The sequence below is a fragment of the Orcinus orca genome, chromosome 10, assembly GCF_937001465.1.
Source record: "Orcinus orca chromosome 10, mOrcOrc1.1, whole genome shotgun sequence".
In the NCBI taxonomy this organism is placed as follows: domain Eukaryota; kingdom Metazoa; phylum Chordata; class Mammalia; order Artiodactyla; family Delphinidae; genus Orcinus; species Orcinus orca.
Genome location: NC_064568.1, coordinates 62,018,389 through 62,042,393, shown reverse-complemented (window position 1 = coordinate 62,042,393; position 24,005 = coordinate 62,018,389). Strand labels below are relative to the sequence as shown.

Below are 24,005 nucleotides of genomic sequence, written 5' to 3'. Positions count from 1 at the left end.
CTGGAAATCCTCCCCTTCCTGTTCACCATCAGCCCAGACTTTCTCTGTTCATTAGATGACTGCAGTGTGGGACAGATTTTCACCTGTCAGTTCATTTTGTTTTCAGAGAAACAGATACCGTAACAGTAACGAGAGCACTTTATCAAGTTACCAGTAACTATTTCAAAGGTTTTTAAGAGGGGAAAAATTAATAATATTTTACATTAAAGTAGTTCCCTTTAAGTTGAGATGTCATGTCCTGAGGCCACTTCCCCATCCCAGGATCTCCAGAGGAGACCCAAGCCCTGGAGCCCTGGGCACAGTGGAGCCCATCAGTGAGTTCTTCCCAAGCACTGCGCTGCCAGCGTCTGAGGCACCCAGACAGCACAGGACTGTCGCCACAATGGGGAGGGGCTCTTCTGATAGTGTTAGTTTTACTATATTTTGAAGAAGTACATGAGTGCTGTCAACTTTGGGCAGATAAAAAGGAAACCATTTAGCCTGGTTTTATTTAATTATATCACCTTATGTGGCCTATTCTGTACACTATTAATTTGAGAGGCAGACTGAAAGAGGAAAAGGAATCCTGAGGACTCGGAGACACAGCAGCCACGCCACAGCCAAAAATGAGCCACGACATAAGAAAGCTATTACTGCACAAATGCACAACGTCCCGGGGTCTTAGTATTTCTTCAGCATCCATGGTTCATTAGAAATTAGTAGTTAAGTTATTTAAAAGAATTAAAGGCCTCAAGGTGAAAGAATATAATGTCAATTTTGAAGGTTTTTAGAATTGAGAAAGTAACATATCACTTGTGGCTGATTTTCAGGCCTACTTAATTATTTAAAATGACTAATTATGGTTAGGTAAAATACAGAATTGCAAATTAAAAATTCAAATGTGTAACAAAGATCTCTCTTCAGTTCTTGTTTAAAAAAAAGGACAAAACTAAATACATAAAATTATATTACAAATATCAGGGGAACTGCAACCATCATCAGATTTTTTTAATGTAGAAAAATAACAAACTTTTACCCTCACACATTTAATTAATGTGAAACAGAACTACAACATTTTATATAACGTGGTTTTTCTGCTACTAAAGACTATTTGACGCAAAATATATTTTGTGCAAAAATTAAAGGGACTGTATTTCCAGAGAGTAGAAAAGGGAATCACTAGCGGGTACCCATTGTTAGGAAGAGAGTTTTTCCCCAACACCTATCCCACTGCCAGCAATGGGAGTGGTGACAACTGGTGACATAAAAATAAACATATTACTTTGAAATAGATAATGCCAGATTATTTCAATATTATGAAAAGCAAACCTTCACTCCTGACCACTTAAAGACATTCCCTACAAAATTCTATTATGTTTTCAACATTAATCTGGACAGGGGATGAGGGTGGTGCAGACGGAAGACTTAAAAAAAAAAAGAATGAGAGAGAGAAAACATACAAAAGGAATATATAAAACATTATGCATTTAGTAGAAATAATGAAAAATGACTTTGTGACACATTTTCCAAGAAAAGTTATTTTTACATATATTTAAATCCTGTAAAAACCAGGTATATTGCAAGGGTTAAAAACAAGTCATTGATGAATGATGATCAGTTTTACCAGAGTTCATGCAATTAATTATCTGAGTTGGAAAGCTACTGTCCCAAGTCATAAAATGTATGCTCTGCCACATGATTACATGTTAAAATCACTTATTAAAAGAAATTATTTTGCATTTGGTGCTGACAGAGCTCTTGAGAAAGTGCTATACAAACTGAAGTTTATAGAAATTTTTAAATGATAATCTCAAAATACCATACAAAAAATATGTAAACAAAAAGATGCTTTAGAGTTGCAGGGCATTATAAAATCCATAATGTGGTTTAAGACAAAAGATCACCTCTTGTGTATTTAAAAAAACTGTTAGCATAATCCTAAAAGTTCAGAATTGCGTTGTCAACAGCAAAAGGCACTGGGTACAGGGCGGCCACGCTGCACAGGGCGGGGGTCCTGCAGCCGCCAGCTCAAGCCCGCCATGCATGTGCAGGGACATGAAAAGATTCCGCACGCAACCAGTGCCACCTGGGAGGAGCTCTAGCACTAAGACACTCTTTCATCTACTCTGTCAGAGAGGAAAACTGCTTTTAAAAGAGATTATCAACAGTATAAATTCTGGTAAAGCACTGAAAATTAGGTATGGTATTTTTGGCACAAAAGCACTTTTAAAATCTGAGCTCATTTTGCAAAATATCTGTCTAGAATTTCTCATTTGAAAATAGAAACTTATACACATAAATGTGTAAATGGTTTCATGAATGAATGAGTTAGAGTCTATGTTTCCTTAAACACTGCACACACCTTCTGTTTACTCCAGAACCAGGGATCTGCGTGTGCACGTACCTCCACATTCCACATCTACAGATATTGCACAAGTAACATTGCCAAAGTACACACTAATGCAGTCTGGCAAGATTAGGGTTCGCCTTTCAATATTATTCTTTTCAGTATTCAGATTCAATACTACTTCCTAGAAAAGCTAGATGACCAATTTCAGAGAAAGAACGGTTGCTATCTTTCCTTGATCCATAATATTAAAATCTGTACCAGTATATTTAGGCATTTCATTTATGTTTTCCAGCATTTCAAATTCAGCAAAACCTGTTTTTGATGTTTCTTATAGCATTCCTTCAAAAACAGGAGAAGCTTCGTCTAATGTAAAAAAATTAAAATAAGTCCAGAGGGCAGTAATTTTTCCACCAGAGATCTTGCTGCATTCTGAAAAGCACTGCAGAGCAGTGCTATCTGTTTAAGTCTGTCAGCTTTCAGAGAGCCATTAGATGCAAAGTCTGCGAAAAAATTGTGTTAACATACCGTGACAGCTGGATGTATCTTACTGCACAATACAATTCATTTCTTCCTCCCTGAAGCATTTTAGGGTATGCTACAGCTGCTAAAAGGATTTCGGTTTTTCTTGGTCCTCTGTCTGTTGGGCCTGAGGTTGATGACATCTCCACCATTAAGGGTACTTGAATTCTGACCCAAGTGACTCCCAGCAGACGTGCTAAAGACACCTGGACACGTTGAGGCAAAACACAAAGGTTAACACTAACGGATCTCAGGGTCACCTGAGCGGACAAAAGGGATGAACTAAAGAAACACTTTCAACTGTTAGAGTTTTCATTTTGAACACTGTTCGTTCTAAAATGTAATCTCCAGTTTATGGGCTATTTATCATCCACGATACACAAGACTCTGGGCCAGAGACACTATGAGCGACACAAAGACTACTAAGACTGATTCCTGCCCCCAAGAAGCTTACAATCTGATGAGTAAGGTGAGGCACTACAAACAGGCAGTGATGCTACAGGACACTCTATGTTAAGTGTCATAAAAGAGACAAGATCCCACAGATGGTTCAAAGGAAGAGTCAACCACATCTAATTCATAACAAAGGACAAACTACATGGAGGGACTGGACCCCTGGCAATGCCCTGCACTCAGGTCTCTGTTCATTTAAGAGAAGTGAAGGCTGTGCTTCAGCCAGACAGATAGCCGAGAGCTTTCTCCATAGATCTTGAGGGATGCACAGTTCTCAACAGAAGGTGGGAATGGGAGGCCATTCTTAATGGAAGAGCCAAAATGAGCAAAGGGATAAGTAAGACAGCCCTAGGCAGGCTCAAGAAACAGCGGGCCCTGTGGTGGAACCGTAAACAGGGTACATTACAAAAGTGGGGCACGAGGCTGCACAGGAAGGATGGACCAAACTGTCTTTAAATGCTGGGATGAAGAGAGCCTGCACTGAATGTGTTCCACAACCAGAATCTATCAAAGGGCTTTAATCAGCAGACTGGAAGGAGACAGGGTGGGCCCAGGAGACCAGACAGCGGCTTATCACAACTGCCCTGTCGTTTCTCAGAGCATGTGAGTGAGGTTCCTGACAGTAGGAACATACACAATAAAAAGGGCAAAGTAAGAAAAGTTAAAACAGGCCAAGAAAATGCTGTGTCTGTGTGTGTGTGTGTGTGTGTGTGTAGTGAGGAGTGGGGTGCAGGCAGGAGGTCCTTAGGAAAGAGGACCGGCACCCATCCTCCCAGAAGCCATGGCCCAAAGTAAGATGCGGACAGGTGCTTCCTGTTCTCCAGGAAATACTAAACTCTGCTGGCATCTCATGTTAAAAATCAGGATGGGTGCTCAGCAAGGTGGCAGGAAAGGGAAAAGGTGTGGAGATGGTGCAAGTGTCAAGTCAGAGAAACAAGTGTTCAAAAAGGACAGACCTTTAGAAAATTCATCAGTTAAAAAATCTTTTAACTCAATATACTTTTTTTTTTTTTTTTTGCGGTACGCAGGACTCTCACTGCTGTGGCCTCTCCCGTTGCGGAGCACAGGCTCCGGACACGCGGGCTCAGTGGCCATGGCCCACGGGCCCAGCCGCTCTGAGGCATGTGGGATCCTCCCGGACTGGGGCACGAACCCGTGTCCCCTGCATCAGCAGGCGGACTCCCAACCACTGCGCCACCAGGGAAGCCCCCTCAATATACCTTTTAATGAGAGCTGATACTACTAAATTTAATAATCACTCATCTCACGCTTTCCAGTCACATTTCTTAAAGAAAGGAGCATACTGTATTTAAAAAAAAAACCAGTAAATATGATAATAATGAATGGAAAATAAATTTACCAGGTAAACAAGGGGCTAAAACTTCCTGGGTACTTACCAATTTTGTTACTACTTGAATGCATTGATTCAGGATCCTCAGCTATTTGTTGTTTAAGCTTTTGAAGATATTTTTCAGCCAAATATTTAAAAACTGGAATGAAAACAAAACCAAAAACCTTGCCAGGTCAGTATAATTATGCATGTAAAACCTGTTCTTTCACATCACTTACTATAATATTTATACTTAAAAAACAAATTTAAAATTATAGTTAGAAGTATATAATCTAGTTGAAAAAAAATTCAACTTCTAAAAATTATCTGAGTAATACCTAATTACAATGGTAATACTAATAAATATATAGTAGCATTTTATTAGTAAAGAAATGAAATATTACTTGTAGTCATTGGCTCTTTAGTTTTAAGTACCTGAATAGTGACTAATATTCAGCAACACTAAACTGACTCAGTCTTAAAAAGACTCTTTCTTTAACTGAAAACCACTATTCAGGGGACACTGAAGCAACAGCTGAGCTGCAATCTAATAAAATGAGCAGCAATTCCGGAATGAGAAAAATAACCACCATCTTTCTCTAATCTCACTTTCTTAAACTAGGAAACACTATTAAACAAGTTAAGGTCACTGTAACTACCTAGTGGGGTGTCCACCGCTGTGGGGTTCTAATGCAGCAATTTTAGAAGGTACGCTTGAAAAACACACACGCATATACATAGCCAGTTGTATTTTTAAATACAATAAAGCCCACTGGAGTTTTGCTGTAGAGTAACAACTATTCCAAGACATTAGTAAATAATCAAGGACTCAAACTCAGAGCAGCATCAGCCTTTAAACTTTACTTAATGATACATGACAAAGAGAAAATTCTATTCTCGTTACAAATATGATTTCTAAACAACAAAAAGAAAAGGCATAAGAAGAATAAACAAACTTCCTGCTGTTAACTGTTAAGAAGGCACTTTACCTTCCGTCACGTTCAGATCCTCCTTCACTGAAGTCCTGTAGAATCTCAGCTTCAACTTTTTTGCCAGTGCCTCAGCTTCCTCACTACACATCAATTTGAAAAAAGCGTATGTAAAGGTACTTTCTGAGAGCTTGTTTTATTACATTTACTGCATACAGCCTGAGGACAGCGGTCAGCCCTTCCAGAACAGGTGAGAGCTACACTCAGTGCTTGAGCAGGATTTTCAGTTGTCACTGCTCTTGGGGGGGTAAACACCAGCCATCTCACTGTAACGGCAAGACACTTTTCTATAAAGTCACTTACTCTAGCCTTAAAATGACTAAATGTCACTTTTCTTTATATACTACTTTAATTTTCTCTCTTCAGTTATTAAAAACACTTGAATTTAATTACACTCTGAAAGTCTTATACTGCATTACCTATTTTACTCTTATTGGCTACAAAACTACTTTGCTGCCAAAGCCTAAGTCAGTATATTGATGTGTCTAGAACAGTGGACTCCTAATTTTAGTTTCATTATGACTCCCCAATTTTCTAAAATATTTCCCAATGATTCTACCACACGCCTCCCCTCCCTCACTGTAATCAAGTTGGTCTGTGTCATCAATGACATACATAAGTGATGGCGTATGACTTTGAGACTCCTCATAAGAGGCACTGCGGTTTCCGCCTTGCCCCCACTGGGATCACATGCCTGGGGAAGCAGCTGCCACACGCTGAGGACACTTGCAGCCTGAAGGAGAGGCCACCTGCCCATGGCCAAGTGAGGGTGCCATCCCGGAAGCAGACCCCCCTAGCCCCAGTCAAAAGCCCTCCTGTGACCACAGGCCCCGGCAACATATTGACAGCAACCTCATGAAAACCCAGAACCAAGCCACCCAACTAAGCCACTCCCAAATTCCTGACCCACAAAAACTGTGACATAATAAATGTTTGTTGTTTTAAACTACTAAGTTTTGGGCTAATCTGTTATACAGCATCAGACAACTAATACAAGAACTTATAAAAAAATAAGGTAAAAACCAAATAAGTATTTTCAAAGCCAGCAAAACATTAATAATGCAGTAAACAAATACTTATATAGAGAAATTATCTGGATGCCAAACTCTGTTCACAAATGTGAGCATAATGGTTCTGGGTATACAAAACAATACGAATCTGAACTGCTTACCTATTTAAACTCATCAACATACTTATGCTAGACATTAAAACATCTAGGGATGTTTTCCTTTTTAAATTTATTTATTTATTTTTGGCTGCGTTGGGTCTTCGTTGCTGCAGGCAGCCTTTCCCTAGTTGCGGTGAGCGGGGGCTACGCTTTGTTGCAGTGTGCGGGCTTCTCATTGTGGTGGCTCCTCTTTGTTGCAGAGCATGGGCTCTAGACATGCAGGCTTCAATAGTTGTGGCTCGCGGGCCCTAGAGCGCAGGCTCAGTAGTTGTGGCGCATGGGCTTAGTTGCTCCGTGGCATGTGGGATCTTCCCGGACCAGGGATCGAACCCATGTCCCCTGCACTGGCAGGAAGATTCTTAACCACTGCGCCACCAGGGAAGTTCTGGAATGTTTCTCTTAACATTCTTACTCTGTCTAGATTTGACTTCACATGAGGAGTTGGATTTGAGCTGCAAGGACCTGGAATTCTAAAAGGGCTTTCAAAACGTACTCCTTTAATTTTCTTTACTACTGATTCAGTGTGAACTTTTTAAACCCAAACCAATCACACAATAGCTCACAGAAATTTTTAAGTATAAGGCAGTCTTTTTAAAAACTTTCCTAAATTTTGTAAGTGTATGCAAAAACTAAAATAGGTTTTAGCTTTACAGAATTACAGCCACCCCCTCAACAGTAGCCACCTTACTTCTTTATACAAGAGTCATCAAGGAGATCGATCTTGTTTTGTACAAGTACAGTTGGTATATCTCCAACTTCAGCCACCACCTTCTCTCTCCAACTGGAAATCGCTTCAAAAGATTCCCTGTCTGTGGTGGAAAATACAAGCACACAAGCCTGGGCTCCTGTAAGTTCACAAAATAAAAATGTTATTTACATTAATGAAACAATCCTATGCAGGGTGAGGGAAACTTTTACGTATTCAAAACAATTTTTATGTAAATAAATGTTGAATTCATCTTTGTAGCACTGCTTTTTTTTTTTAATTTAATTTATTTTATTTTTGGATGTGTCGGGTCTTCGTTGCTGCGTGGGCTTTTCTCTAGTTGCGGTGTGCGGGGGCTACTCTTCATCGTGGTGCGCAGGCTTCTCATTGCAGTGGCTTCTCTTGTTGCGGAGCACAGGCTCTAGGCGCGCGGGCTTCAGTAGTTGTGGCTCACGGGCTCTAGAGCGCAGGCTCAGTAGTTGTGGCACACGGGCTTAGTTGCTCCGTGGCATGTGGGATCTTCCCTGACCAGGACTCGAACCCGTGTCTCCTACATTGGCAGGTGGATTCTTAACCGCTGTGCCACCAGGGAAGCCCTATTTTTTAACATATAAACTCTATTTTCTAATTCAAAGAACCAATTTTTACCAAGAACAGCGGTTCTCAAATTTGTGCAAGTGCCAAAGTACCCTCAAAATTATACACATTCCTTGTGGAACACCACAAAATACTGATATATTTAATAACACTGTAAAAGCCACAGAGAACAGTAAACTAGGCATGAATGACAGAGTTGCTGAGTTCTTCTCGTTAATATCTGTCACCTGCTTCTTAATTTCTTTTGGCACAGATTTAAGAAGTCTATGAGAGAAAAATATCATAATTTTCTCATTCTATTCACTTTTTTAAAAAAATCTATATTATTTTGTTTTAGTAGCAGAATACCATCAATGCTAAAGAATGTAATTTAGGAACCAGTGCCAAGAGTAAAATATTAATATATAGTAGAGAGGAAAAGAGTTTAATTTAGTTTTTCATCCTCTTTAACTGCATAATTCCCATACCATACTCACAATATTTTAACTATCAACTATCACATTAGGTTGACAATATTTTAACTATCAACTATCACATTAGTTGATAATATCTCATTTTAAAAATAAGCATCAACCTTCTGGAAGAGGGTTTTTACCAATGATTTGCTGTTGAATCAGACAGCATAGTGACAAAAACAGGTGAGAAGAGGAAATCGTCCTGGAGTCAAGAGGGTTCCTCACTGCCACTCCTTCCTTCCAGATATCCCAGGTGTAAGAGTTTCCTACTAAGACTCAAGACACACATACCTGGGCTACCTAAGACACTCTAGGGCCAAAAAAGGTTTGTTTATCACCTGAGGGAATATGGTAGGAACCCAAAGAACAATTAATGAAGGAAAAAACCAGCAGTTCACTATGACTGTAAAAGCAGAGGCTTCTCTTCTCTAGAACAGGCTTTGAACCAAAGAATAAATTAATTATGCAAAACTGAGGGGTGGGGGACAGGCAGATTGATAGACACAGCGTGAGACTTGCTCAGAATTGAAGGAGAAGTAAAACTGAAGAGATCACACTAGCATATTGGACAACAAATTTATATTTACTTGAACTCTTAACATTTACTTAAACTACAAATAAAACATTATTTAATCATACTTTAAGAAACTTTTTTGGGGACCTCCCTGGCGGTCCAGTGGTTAAGACTCCGCCTTCCAATGCAGGGGGTGCGGGTTCGACCACTGGTAGGGGAGCTAAGATCCCACATACCTCGGGGCCAAAAAACCAAAAACATAAAACAGAAGCACTATTGTAACAAATTCAATAAAGGCTTTAAAAAACGGTCCACATCAAAACAAAACAAAAAAAATCTTAAAAAAAAAAAAAAGTTACAAAACTCTGTTAGCTTTAAACCTAGAATTTTATATCAGTCAAGTGTCGTTTAAATTTGAGGGTCCAATAAGGTATTTCCAAGTATACAAGGTCCCAGACACACAAAAAAACACTTATTAGAGAAAATGTTAAAAAAAACAAAACACGGCTTCCCTGGTGGCGCAGTGGTTGAGAGTCCGCCTGCCGATGTAGGGGACATGGGTTCGTGCCCCAGTCCGGGAAGATCCCACATGCCGCGGAGCGGCTGGGCCCGTGAGCCATGGCCGCTGAGCCTGCGCGTCCGGAGCCTGTGCTCCACAACGGGAGAGGCCACAACAGTGAGAGGCCCGCGTACCGCAAAAAAACAAAACGAAACAAAAACAACTAACAAACAACAAAAAAAAACTAAGCAGATGGTGCCAGAGATATGGGCAGTAAGAATAATTAACTAAGAAAAGCACAATTTTGTTTGAAAAATCAAGGATCAAAGGATAAAAGAAAAAGTCTGCCCATAAAACCGAAAATTATTTAGTGGGGGACTGGGTAGAGAGACCACACTGGGCGGGATGGGCCGCAGTGCCCTCTGAGGAGGAGGAGGAGGGACCTGGATTCAGAAGCCACCAGGGACGTGAGCACGGTGCCCCCTCCCCCCACAGGTGCCCTGTGTGTTCCCCGCCCCAACCCTCCAGCAAGGGCTGCAGGGGGCGCTCTGCTCTTCTGCCAGGGGTGGTCTAGCACACCCCCTAAGGAGACTGGATGCCTGGGGAGGGGTGGGGGGGGATAAAAACCTCAGCTTCCCTGGGGTGGGGTCACCCCGAGGCGCGTCTCCCCGCCTGCTCTCCCCGCCTGCAGTAGTAACTGGCTCATTACTGCACCCTTTATGCACGGTTCTCCCTTCTTTCCCTGGCCTCTCTCTTCTACATCCCACACCCACCCCGCTGTGTGTGTGTGCGTGTGGGGGGAGGTGTAAAATGACCCTAAAAAAATAATAAAGTAAATTAAAATGACCCCACGCTGCTCTACCTTCTTTTTCTTTCTTGGACCCCTAGCTCTGTGTTTGTACCAGCCATCTTTGGGAAAGTTGTTTTAATCTCTCTGTTGTTAATATTGAAAGGCAGCTAGTGTTTTCTACCCATATATTTTACAAAGACCTTTATTTTCCTACTATTCAATCTTCCTTCAATACTACCTACCCTAAAAATTGCACCGTTGGAAAAGTTTCTTCATTATCATAGATAACAGTAAGTCACCCGTAAGTAGATCACTTCTAACAGTTAATAAACTACCTCACTTGTCCATGCATCAGAAATACAGAGCTCTGAATAAATTTTTGGTGTCAATGATAAGATCACCAATAGCAAGTATTTATTCCTCCTTAATAAGATCATTCCAAAAAAGCCACTATATTTTAATGCAATTCAGAAAATACTCTCCAAGACACATAATGTGCAGAGAGTAATTCTATCCACAAATCACTGACAGATCCTACAAGATGGTCTGTAGGCAGGTCCTGAGTGTGGCTGACAGCAGCATCAGTGTCACCTGGAAGGCTGTAGAAATGCAGACTCTCAGAGCTACCCACAGATCTATAGAATTCAGTTTGCATTTTAATGAGCTCCCCAGGGGATTCCTGTGCACAGTCAAGTTTAAGAAACACTGCTCTAGCGAACACCAGCAAAGGCTTTAAAAATACTATTATAGATACTACTCAGGATTTAAAATGCTGTCCCTTATTCTTTTTGACATTCTATACAATCTAAAGCACATAAATTATTCACTGAACCAATCTGTCACAGATTCCATGCTCACATAATTTCAAAACAAACCTCAGACTTGCATAGTCTAATTCTGTTGTTCTTTAATTCTTGCATTTATAACTTATAACTAGCTTCTTGTCCAGAGCTATTTCATTTCCAACAATTTATATTCATTTATATTTGTGAAAAAAAATTATTTTTTAAGAAAATAAGGGTTTCCTTCTACTTATGTGCATGATCTCAAATAATAGGTCTCAAGTCTATAACCTAATTTACATATACTTAGAAGCATTTTTTTTCTGAGAACCAAGTCACAGTAAAAAACTGTAATAAAAATCTACTTCATGTTGTATGTAACTTTCTGTACTAAGTACGGTTTCTACTGCCTAGGGTGGACTTTCTTAAGGGTTTAACAGGAGTCATCTGGGCTCCCAAAGGCTTCCTAATATGATCTGTGCTCTGTTCTAACCTACTGATAAGGAGATCATGTTTCCACATGTCTCACTGTACAATTAAGCCAGCATTCTAAGAACATAATGATGCGTTGGAGCAATGGTCTTGCTATAATAGGTCTTTTAAATGAATTACAATAAATTTTTTCTTTTTTAAATATAATTTTTATGCATCTTGAATAACACATTTTTAGGACATAAGTCAGTAGGTCATAATTTTATAAGGCATAGTGTTTCTATCACTAAATCTCTATCTTAACTCATTCTGCCCACCTTACCTTTTCTTCCTACTCTTTATTTAATTATATCGTCATCTGAATCTATACTAGTAGCAGATATTACCTGGTGCCTAGCCGCCATCCAGTGCCCTGTCCCCAAGAACACCTCTCCCCCTCTGTACAGTAGCCTATGGTTTAGGCAGCTAAACTTCCCTCTGCCTTGGGGGAGCCCCAAGTGCGCCAAGCCCATTAGGGCAATCACCTTCCTCTGACTACTCACTGTAATCTGGTCAAAGGTGGTCTAATCAGATAAAAGCTCTGGACTTTTGGTCCACTGTTGTAGGAAGTAACCCTCGGTCCCCAAGAATGTGAACAAAAAGCACTGTCGATGGTAGCAAACTTGCAGACAAGAGGAAAATCAGCATGAAGAGGAACCCCACACAAGGAGGCGGCCAGCCAGAACAATCAGCAAGGTTATAGTCCCAACAAACCACAAATGAAAGCTACTCCCAGTAACAAGTCAACAGATGCTAAATAAGTCAGTTTGAAATTGCTTTTCTGCTGTCAGCAACCAAAAGCACTCTGATAGAACCTCAAAAAAAAAAAAAAGCATGTAAGTCCAATATGCCATTTCTCAAATTCATGTAACATTGCCACTGTTTGTTCCTTAATTCAAATAGGGATGTGAGGGAAAAAGCTGAAGCTTAAGACCTGTCTCAGTATCTACCCTCTTTGCCATTTTAACATAGTTGGCTAAAAAACGTTCCATTTAAAAAAAACCTTTTAACAGATCTATTTATACACTTAAGATTGCTTTAAGTTAAAACGTTAAACACAGGGAAATCAATGCTGTTTAAAGCCTTTTAGTCCAAATGAAACAAAGTGAAAAGAAATTTGAACATGACCCATATAAATTAAGATGTAAATATTAATAATTATGGGCTCTCTTTTTAGTTTCTGGCAAAGAATGTTGTTTGTAAACATATGAAAGAGAAATGGTATGATTCATGGACATCTAACAAGTTAAAACAAGAAGTTTGCAACAAACTGGATGAGTCAAGTTAAAAAAATTAGAAGATAATAATGTTGAACAAAGTCTTATGGCAGTGGATATTAAAATATGTTTAGCTACCTGGTCTTTTTCTTTAAATTAGGGACCCAAATGAGCTACTTAACTGTACAGTTCCAACATTTTCTCCTTTTTATTCATATACGAATCAAATCATTTTGACATTTGACCAGTTTTGTCTTTTTTTAAGTTAAACTTTATTTTGAGATAATTGTAGACTCACAGTTTTGCCCTTTTAAATTAGAGAGACATAATGATAATACTTTCTCCAAAAATAACCATACTAGTTAAAAAGTAATACTGCCACATCACATTGTCAAAAGCTTAAAAAGAAATAGCCCAACCTATTTTTTTCCACACAAAAAGAACATATATTTTAGGCTGAGAATTTAGAGAAGAAAGCTAGGTAGGTAAAAAGAGGAATTTCCCCCCCAGTTTATTTAGTCTTAGATCCTATCATTGTAGCTCTTCCTTTTCACATGTATCTCATACTTCCCTGAACTCGTATAGCCTAGAGAAGGCTTTACCCACATTAAATATCGTAACAAAATGCCATCTTGTCTGCCAGGGCTTTACTTTTTCTTATGTTAGTTTCCACTCTACGTAGTCATTTCCCTGGAGTCAGAGAAGACATTTCACAACTTCTGACTTATTAGGTCTGGGAATGACTATATGAGTCATGTAATTCTAAGGCAGAGATAAACAGTCTATAGCACAGAGTATTATTTACCACCCAACAAGATCTTTAGAAGAATAATAGCCTGGGGTTTTAAAAAATACTTTGGAATTGATTTAAATATTCTTAAAGAGAAATCCTTCTATGGGAAACAAGAAAAGCAAAGTTCTTTGTTCAGCTAAAAGAACATGTCAAAACAAACTAAAGACACCCATGATTTACCTCGATAGTAGGCCTTTGTTATTGCATCAAACTCCTCTTGACCTGCGGTATCCCATAACATGAGCCTGACGTCTTCATTATTAACTCTGAAACAAGAGATGAATGAATTTCATATGCAAAGGAAATGTATTTTTCAAATCTGGTGGTATTAAAACTACATTGTTGGGCTTCCCTGGTGGTGCAGTGATTAAGAATCCACCTGCTGATGCAGGGGACACGGGTTCGAGTCCTGATCCAGGAAGATCCCACATGTCGCAGAGCAACTAAGCCCGTGTGCCACAACTACTGAAGCCCATGCGCCTAGAGTCCGTGCTCCGCAACAAGAGAAGTGACCGCAATGAGAAGCCCGTGCATCGCAACAAAGAGTAGCCCCTGCTCGCCACAACGAGAGAAAACCCACATACAGCGATGAAGACCCAACGCAGCCAAAAATAAATAAACAAATTTATTTATTTATTTACTTATTTAAAAAAAACTACATTGCTGGTTTCACTCTGAAAAAGTCTGAGCGCTTTTAAATGCTGATACCATTACCAACAGTGCAAGTAAAGGGTGAAAGACACTCCCCTAAAGCTGTAATTTTACACGATTTGGATTTATCTGTCATGTTTTTTCCTTCAACCACAGTCACAGATAGTGGTGGCTCTAAGACTAGCATCCGAGGGGTCCATGCCTGAGGATTCAACCAACTGCAGATAGAAAATATTTGGAAAAAAAATTCTAGAAAGTTCCAAAAAGCAGAACTTGAATTTACTGTGTGCCTGGCAACTATTTACACAGCATTTACATTATATTAGATATTATAAGTAATCTGGAGATGATTGAAAGTCTACGGGAGCACGTGTGTAGGTTAAATGCAAATACTATGCCATTTTATACAAGGGACTGAGTGCCCATGGATGTTGGTGTCCGTGGGATCCCGGACACCCAGGGTCAGCTGTCCTGGGAAAGGGTTCCCTTAGGTCAGTGTTTGCCCTCCTCCTGCTACCCTATTCTAATGGGGGAGAATAGTAAGAAAGGAAAGAAGCAGCTTACTGCTTGGTTGCCCTTTAACCCCCAAATTAACTCTGTTCTGTCACACCTGTTGTCTTATTCGCAGGCAGTAGTTCTGTTCTACAGAGTCACTGCCAACACTGAATTAGCAAATCCTGAACCATTCCTCTGAGGGAAAATACCAGGCGGGTGAGGTGCCTGTGAGCCCCTGGTTACAATTTCATCAACTGATGAATATATAACCTTGTTTTTTGCATTGTTCTGTTTAAACACACCTTATTTAATATACACTGTTGATTCATTAACATTGAACCCATGGCCAACAGTACTATAACTGGTGCCTGAACGAAGCTTATCTAATACATGTGTTTTCTCCATAAGGCACGTCACAGCTCACCAGACGGCACTTCAGCTCTAGGCTTGGGGCCATTTTAAACAGCGAAACTACCAACAGAAAGCACAAAAATGTGGCACAAAAACAGAACATGAAAAGGCCACTCATGTACAGTATGAGAGATGAAACAAAAACGCAGTGGGTCGCCTTGTTCAACCTCAGCCGAACGTGTGTGTATAAGTGACTCAAATTTTTTGCTGCTCTGTGCATGTCCACAAATGACCATCAGAGTACTGGGAGTACTGAGTCTGGGGTTACAAATAAATTTTAGCAAGCAGTGAATTTGCAAATATGAAATCCACAAATAATGAGAAGTAACTGCATACTTAAAATATAAATATGGAGTCTGAATAATAAGGGTCAACTGTATACTTAAAATATTAATTTGGTCCAGATAGCAAGTGCAAAAAATAAACATCATCAAGATTTAAAATGAATCCCCTTAAAATATCTAAGAAAGGAAGCAAATAGAGAAGTATTTTTAAAAAGAGGGTAACAGAATACAGATTATAAATTCAACATCTTTAAAACAGTGAACACAATTATCTTTGATGCTAGTGTCTGGGATAGTTAAATCAGATTTGTTTAATGTTTCTCCTACAATTTAAAATATCCTTAAAAGTTCTCAGGACTAATGACAAAAAGTGTTACTTTGATGTGTTTTAGAATCCAATTGGATTTCCTTTTCACAGGAGTATTTAATCCTCTCAATTCTTTCTCTTACTTCTTTAAAGTAAAAACAAATTATTAATTCTCTAACTTCTATAAGCCCAGTTTTAAAAAGAGAAGAGACATTTTACACAAACAGATCCCATAATATAAGAGATGAAAATTATTCTGAGAGACAGGTAACTTTCTTTCCAAATAAAATAGTCGACAGAAATCTCGGTAGAATCAAGCGTCAGTTTGTGTTTAAGAAGTGCTCAGGGTGCCACCAATAAATATAAAACAGATGTAAGATTGAAAAAGAGAGAAGGGAGAAGTGTAGGTAAAAAAGAAGAAAAAAATGAGAGAGAAAGGGAAGAGATGGGGGAGGGGGAAAAAAGAAGGCGAAGACAAAGGAGTGAATAACTGAAAACCCGCTGCCACTAGACACCTAGCCTTGGATTGTATTGTACTCAGTTACTATTATTCTGAGCAAACTCTTGGACACAGCTCACATATCAAAAGCGAGAGGATAAAACAGCCAAGTACATACTGTATCTGTCGCTCCAAAAAATCAACTCCAATGGTTTTCTTGTAGTCTTTTGTAAAAATGCCTTTGCAATACCGCTGAATCATACTTGATTTTCCAACTGCGCCATTCCCTACAACCACCATCTTTATGGCCACTTCCATATCTTCCTCCAACATTTTTGGAGTTGAAAAGGTTTCTGTGCCAAATTTAATTCCAGGTGATCCGATCTTCTCTCTCAAATCTGTGGTTTAAAATGAAGTTATTTTTTCATGACATAAAACCTATATAAAATAAAATAAGCTATAATTGTTTTATCAAGAAATAATCATAATGAATTGCAAGAATTTTTTTCCGTGTTGAAGGCCCTCTCCCCACCCTGTTCAGATAATGTAAATTCTTTGAAAAAAGAGACAGTAATACCATTCACTTTTGCACCCTTAACAACAGCAGAATGTATGACTTCCAGGTACCAATAAATGCCTAGATTACATAGTTCTGCCTTTCACTGAGACTAGAGTATGAGTGTTAAGAGTCGAGGCCTGACTTACTAGTTGCTATTTACTGGTTCTGTGCTCTTAGTGAAGTTATTGCTTAACCTCTTGAAGCTTCAGTTTCCTGAGGATATTTACCTCACAGGATTGTTGATCAATGATAGATACAAAGCACTTAGCACAGTGAAAGTTAGGCATTCAAAAAAATGGTAGTTTCATATACCATAATAAATCCTCCTTTTATCCCATTTGGTGGATAGTTACCACCAAATGGGCAACAAATACAAAATCTAAGGAAACTGCTCTTCATCCTCACAGGTAATAATTAATGTCCCTAGAACAGCACCCTAAGGAAGGGTTTTGTATAATGCTATGCAACCACGTGATAGCATCGGGCTCTTAGTTACTGTGCTTTAGTGTTTAGATTACAATGGATCCTCTACACATCATCTTATACCATGCATTTTTTTCATCAGTTTCAGACTAGTTACAGTTACTCATATAATGAAAGTAACAGAATGTGTACTGTTCGCATTTTAGACTGAAAAGAACAGAAAGCCAATTTCTTCATATTTCTTTTTAAAATTACTAGTTAAGTTCCTGCCTACTTAGCTATTATATTCCAGCTACCTTAACCAAAAATCCATTTATACAACCACTACACAAAACATGTCTGAAATGTGAAGAACATTCCTTTCTTTGCCCCTAATGGAGTCTCAGTAATTGTCCCTAATGCTTCACAAACTTGCACGATTGTAAGCAGCATCTAGGAGCATTTGTTAAAGTACAGGTTCTAGGTCTCCACTTCAGACATAATTAAATGATTAAAACAACAACTTAAAGTATTGGAACAAGAGAAAGAAGATGACAGAAGCAAAAATATGGGTAAATATAGCAGACTTCTCTTAAATGTTCTGTTACATTTGACAGTTGAAAGAAAAATTATAATACTGTTCAATATGGTTTTCAATATATGTAGAGAAAACATTTAAAACAAGTAATTATACGTGGAAGAGGGGACTTCCCTGGTGGTCCAGTGGTTAAGACTCTGTGCTCCCAATGCAGGGGGCCCGGGTTCGATCCCTGGTCAGGGAATTAGATCCTGCATGCCGTGAGCCCACATGCTGCAACTAAAAAAAGATCCTGGGCTTCCCTGGTGACACAGTGGTTGAGAGTCCGCCTGCCGATGCAGGGGACACGGGTTCGTGCTCCGGTCCGGGAAGATCCCACATGCCATGGAGCAGCTAGGCCTGTGAGCCATGGCCGCTGAGCCTGCGCATCTGGAGCCTGTGCTCCGCAACGTGAGAGGCCCGCGTACCGCAAAAAAAAAGAAAAAATAAAAAAAGATCCTGCGTGCCGCAACTAAAGATCCCACATGCCACAAATAAAGATCTCGCATGCCACAACTAAAAGAGCCTGCGTGCTGCAACTAAAAAAAAGATGCCGCGTGCTGCAACAAAGATCCCACATGCTGCAACTAGACCTTGCGCAGCCAAATTAAAAAAAAAAATTATACATGGAAGAGGACAAAAGGGAGGTAAGGTTTCTTAACTTCACTTGAATTGGTAAAATGTTGACACCAACAGACTGTGATAAATTACCTATGCAGCTAAACAAGTTACACAAAGAGATACTCAAAAACACTATAAAACACAATAAAACAATGAAATTCTAAAAACAGAAAACTGTCAGAATCCAATCAACATTTATAGAGCTGTCCACACACAACAGCAGAATATACTTCAAGCACCCACTGAACATATACCAAAATAGAACATATTCTAGGCCATCAAACAACCCTCAACAAAAGCCAAATAAAGGGACCACAATGAAATCAAACTAGAAATCAGTAATGGAAAGATAACAGGAAAATCTCCAAACATTTGGAAATTAAAAACACAGATTTCTCAACAACCCATGGGCCAAAGAAGAAGCTCAAGAGAAATTTAAAAAATAACTGAATTGAATTAAAATGAAAATATGTCAAAATTTATGGGACACAGCTAACATACTGCTGAGAGGGAAAATTTACAGCACTAAATGCTTACCTTAGAAAAGAAGAAAAGTCTCAATCAATAATCTAAGCCCCCACCTCAAAAAACTAGAAAAAGAATCGCAAAATAAACCCAAAGCAAGCAAAAGGATGGGAATAATAAAGAGCAGAAATCAGTGAAATTGATATAAACATTAGGAAAATTGAATTTATAACTTTAAAAACTCAAAAAGAAATCTCCAGGCTCAGGTGATTTCATTGGAGAATTCTACCAAACTTTTCAAGAATGATACATACTCTCCCCTGGAATACAGAAGAGGAGAAAACACTCCCTAACCTATTTTATAAAGCCAGCATTATCTTGATACTAGCACCACACAAAGACAGTACAAAAAAGAAAACTAAACAAATAACCCCTCATGAACACAAATGCAAAAATCCTCAACAAAATATTAGTAAATCACATCCAGCAATATATAAAAAGAATAACCAGGACCAAATGGGCTTTATTCGGGAATGCAAGGCTGGTTCAATACTCAAAAATCAATCAGTGTAATCCACCATATTAACAGAGTAAAGAAGAAAAACCACATCAACATCCATTTGTGAAAAAAACTCTCAGCAAACTAGAAACAGAAGAGGACTTCTTCAACCTGATAAAGGGCATCTATTAAAAAAAAAAAATCTACAGCTAACATCACACTTCATTCTGAAAGACAGATTGAATTCCCCCTTAGACTGAGAACAAGGTAAGGATGTCCACTCTCACTACTCCTGTTTATCATTAGGCCTAGCCAGAGCAACAGGCAACTAAAATACTTAAAATGCTTATAGATTAGGGAAAAAAACTATTTCTATTCACAGATGACATGATTGTCTATCTAGAAAACTCCAAGGATTCAAACAAACAATCCTGGAACTAATAAGTGAGTTTAGCAAGGACATAGGATACAAGAGCAACACACAACACTCAACTGAATTTCTAATATCTTAATGTACAATTTGAAGCCAAAAATTTTTTAAATGATATTTACAATAGTTTCCTCCCAAAATGAAATACTTTGGCATAAATCTAACAAAACATGTACAGGATCTGTATACTGAAAACTACAAAACACTAATGAAACAAAGAAATAAATGGAAAGATACATCATGTTCATAGATTGAAAGATTCAACAAAGTAAAAACAGCAATTCTCCCCAAACTGATCTACGGTTTGATATAATTCCAAAGTACCAGCAGAATATTTTGTAGTTAGAGACAAGCTGATTCTAAACTTTATATGGAAAGGCAAATGAACTAGCATAGCTAAAACAATTTTGAAAAAGAATAAAGCTGGAGAAGATTATGCTACCCAACTTTAAGACACTATAAAACTACATCCATCAAGAAAGTTTGATACTGGCAAAGAGAAAGATACAAAAGTCAATGGAACAGAACAGAGGGCCAATATAGACCCACACAAATACAGCCAATTGATTTTTGACAAAGGTGCAAAACTATTAAATGGAGAAGACAGTCTTTTCAACAAATGGTGATGGAACAACTGGACATTCATATGCCAAAAAAAAGTAAACCTTCCCCTAAATCTCACACCTTATAGAATTTAAACTAGGGCTTCCCTGGTGGCGCAGTGGTTGGGGGTCCGCCTGCCGATGCGGGGGGCGCGGGTTCATGCCCCGGTCCGGGAGGGTCCCGCGTGCCGCGGGGCGGCTGGACCTGTGGGCCATGGCCGCTGGGCCTGCGCATCTGGAGCCTGTGCTCCGCGGCGGGAGAGGCCACAGCAGTGATAGGCCCGCGTACCGCAAAAAAAAAAAAAAAAAAAATTAAAGATCTAAATATAAAACTATAATATCTAGAAGATGAAAATCTTCTTGACCTGGGATTAGGCAAAGTTCTTAGACATGCTACCAAAAGATGTACAAAAGGAAATATGGATAAATTAGACTTCATCAAAATTAAAAACATTAGCTCTGTGAAAGACACTGTTAAAACAATGAAAAGAAGCTACAGACTGCAAGAAACTTTTGCAAAACATATCTAACAACTTGTATCCAGGAAATATAAAGAACCCTTAAAACTCAACATAAGAAAGAAACTACTGAATTTAAAAATAGGCAAAAGTCTTGGCCAGATACTCACCCGAGATTATATATGCCAATTAAGTACATGAAAAGATATTCAACATTTTTAGCCATTATTTAAAGACACATTAAGACCACGAGATACCACTACATGCCTATTAGAATGGCTAAACTAAAAAATCCGACAATACAAAGTGCTAGAGAGGAGATGAAGCAACTGGAACTCTCACATGTTGCTGGTGAGAATGCAAAATGATACAGCCACTCTGGAAATCAGTGTGACAGTGTATTACAAAGTTAAACATACTTTATATGATCATGTAATCCCAATCTTAGCAGTACCCTAGAGAAATGAAAACTTATGTTCACACAAAAACCTGTATAGCAATGTTTATAGCAGCTATAGTCATAATCACCAAAAACTGGAAACGATCCAAATGTCTTTCATTGGGAGCACATCCATCTAATAGAATACTACTCAGCAATAAAAAAAGAATAAATTGTTGATACATCCAACAACTCGAAGGAATCTCAAAGGCATTATGCTGAGTGAAAGAAGGTTACATGTTGCATGATTCCATTTCTATGACATTCTGGAAAAGATCAGTAATTGCCAGGGCTTGGGGTAAGGGGGAGGATATAAAAGGATAGCATGAGTGTTTTGGAGGTGATTGAACTGTTCTAAATTCTGACTGTTATGGTAGTTACATATATCTAAAATTCACAGAACTGCACACCCCCCAACAAAGTCAATTTTACCATATAATAATTTTTAAAATAATAAAATGTAAAGAAAAGTAAGTGGAATCAGATTTTAACACAGGCAGTCTGACTCCTGTGATTATCAGCCAATACTCTACAAACTTAAAGAACTATACCAAAACAATTAAATTCTTAGAAAATTAGCATAATTCTGAGTACAATACTTTAAAAGCTTGACAGTAACACTTTACATGTGTTCTTCTTCCAAGTTTAATTTTAAAGATTTTGCCAACCAACAGCCGTCCAATACATTAGAAAAGTAAAGGATGAGTTAACTCACTGATCGAAATGGTGGCTTTTTCATCACAGCCTGTACTTCAGCACAGGTATGATTATATTTATAAAAGCACTGAAAAACTTCTCAAGTTCAATGAAGTTACCTAGAAGATGTCAGGAGTTACATAAAACCTGGAGAAGTAGACAGCCCTTTTCAGACTGTACTGCCACTGGGATCCCCGAGTGAAGTGACTCTGCGGTAGCCAGTGTCAAGGAGACCGCGTAGTCAGGCTCATTCATATTCGAGCGGAACCCGAGCAACACCCGGGCTGGGTGGGGCCGCAGGCAGGGAAGGGGCCCGCCGCCCAGGACGGGGTCTGGAAGCCAGGGTGGGGCTTGGGCCCTTTCCCCGCCAGCCCCAACCCACACCTAATGCCCAGTCCCCACCGCCCCGCTGCACCTCCCCGCCCGAGGGCCACCCCAGGGAGGCGGGGGCGCGGGGAGGGGAGGAGGCGCCGGGGGTTGCGCCCACCGCCTGCCGCGGGGACCCGGGCCCCGCACTCGAAGTGCGCGCGCGGCGGCCGAGCCGGGGAGGGGCGCCCGGCCTGGAGGCTCCCGCCGAGCCCCTGTCCGGCCCCCGGTGGGCACATCCCGGGCCGCGGGGACGGGCGGGTCCTCCGCAGCCAGCCGCGGTCGAGGGCGATGAGTGCGGCCAGCCGCCCCGGGCGCGAGCCGCTACTCACCGTCCCCGCGCCGCCCGCCGCCCGCCGCCCGCCGCCCAGCGCGACCGCTCCTCCAGGTCGCGGTGTAACCGCTGTCTCCGCCGTCCGGTGCGCCAGCCCTCCGACAGGGCCTCCAGCCGGCTCGCGCCCTCTTTTGCTCTTTTAAGAATGACTGTGACTTTTTTCAGGAACTTTATTGGCAGAAGAACTCGGAACCAGCAGATCGCTGCGGCCCCGCCGCGGAAGGTAGGGCGCGGGAGACTCGCCTACCCTCTGCCGCGGACGCCCCCCACTCGGAGCATGCGCCGGACTTTCAGTGCGCACGCGCGCGCCGCCGGCCTCGCCCCGCTGCCCCGCCCCCGAGTTGGCCGAGGCTGAGGGGCGCCGCGTTCCCTGTGAGGCAGCTGTGGCTGGTGGGGTTCCGGGAGGCTGGCGGGAGAGGACGCTGCCGAGGAAGGGCCGCAAACGCTTCGTTTACCCAGTGGTCAGCTTTCAGAGTCCTCACAGGACGTGCCCTCCCTGGATGCACATCTTATACTCTTGACCGGAGGACATCCAAGTGGCGGAGTGAGCAAAACTGGAGCAAAGTCGAAAACGCACTTGGTCCGTACTCTGTGACTGGACCAAGTGCAAGTCTGCGATGCTTAATAATAAAGAGAACCAAAAGAAATCCAAAAATTGGCTCCCGAAGCAACCTAAACTTTGCTTCAGTTGTTTTAATACTGTGAAATAGAATAGAAAAAAAAAAAAAAGGAAAATACCAAGTGTTGGCGAGGTTGTGGAGTAGCTGAATCCTTCTGTCCTGCTGCTGGAATGTAAGCTAGAATAACTTTAAAAAACAATTTGGCGTGCTAGTAAAGAAGCATACCCTATGACCTAGTAGTTCCATGTCTGTGTGTTCAGCCAAGAGAAGCGTGTGCTTACGGGGGCACCAACAATTATCAGAATGTTCGCAGACGCATTTGTTTTAATACACCCAAATGGAAATATCGCAAAAGACCATCAACAATAGAATAAATTAATACATTCACAGTGTTAATATACTGGAATACTACTCAGCAATGAGAAGAGTGACCTGCAACTACAGGCAACAACATGGATGAACTGCAGAAACATAAAGTTGAGCATAAAAAGTCAGACACGAAAGTGTTACTGACCAGGGTTCTTGGCCTTCCCTAATCAATAGAAATTGACTAGAGGCCAGATAAGAAATTCAGGCAAGGCTTTATTGGGACCCCTGCTGTAGCATGGGGGAGAGAGAACAAGCAACATATTTCCTTGCTTGCTGGCTTGCTCGCTGGGAGGTGGCGGGGGGGCGGGGGGGAGCGGGGGGGGCGGGGAGCAAGCTTTTTCCTTATATAGCGTGAGGGTAGGGGTGTAT

General features: G+C 40.4%; 1 protein-coding gene across 1 annotated transcript; it reads right to left on the bottom strand.

The window, feature by feature from the left end:
* Window positions 1–966: 966 nt before the first annotated feature.
* Window positions 967–22,923, bottom strand: RAB23 (RAB23, member RAS oncogene family). Its single transcript, XM_004267784.4, has 7 exons — window positions 22,646–22,923; window positions 16,378–16,597; window positions 13,793–13,878; window positions 7,477–7,633; window positions 5,621–5,703; window positions 4,699–4,791; window positions 967–3,054 (listed from the first exon to the last, which is right to left on the bottom strand). The coding sequence occupies exons 2-7, from the start codon at window positions 16,530–16,532 to the stop codon at window positions 2,915–2,917; spliced, it is 714 nt and encodes a 237-aa protein (XP_004267832.1). The 5' UTR covers window positions 16,533–16,597; window positions 22,646–22,923; the 3' UTR covers window positions 967–2,914.
* Window positions 22,924–24,005: the final 1,082 nt, after the last annotated feature.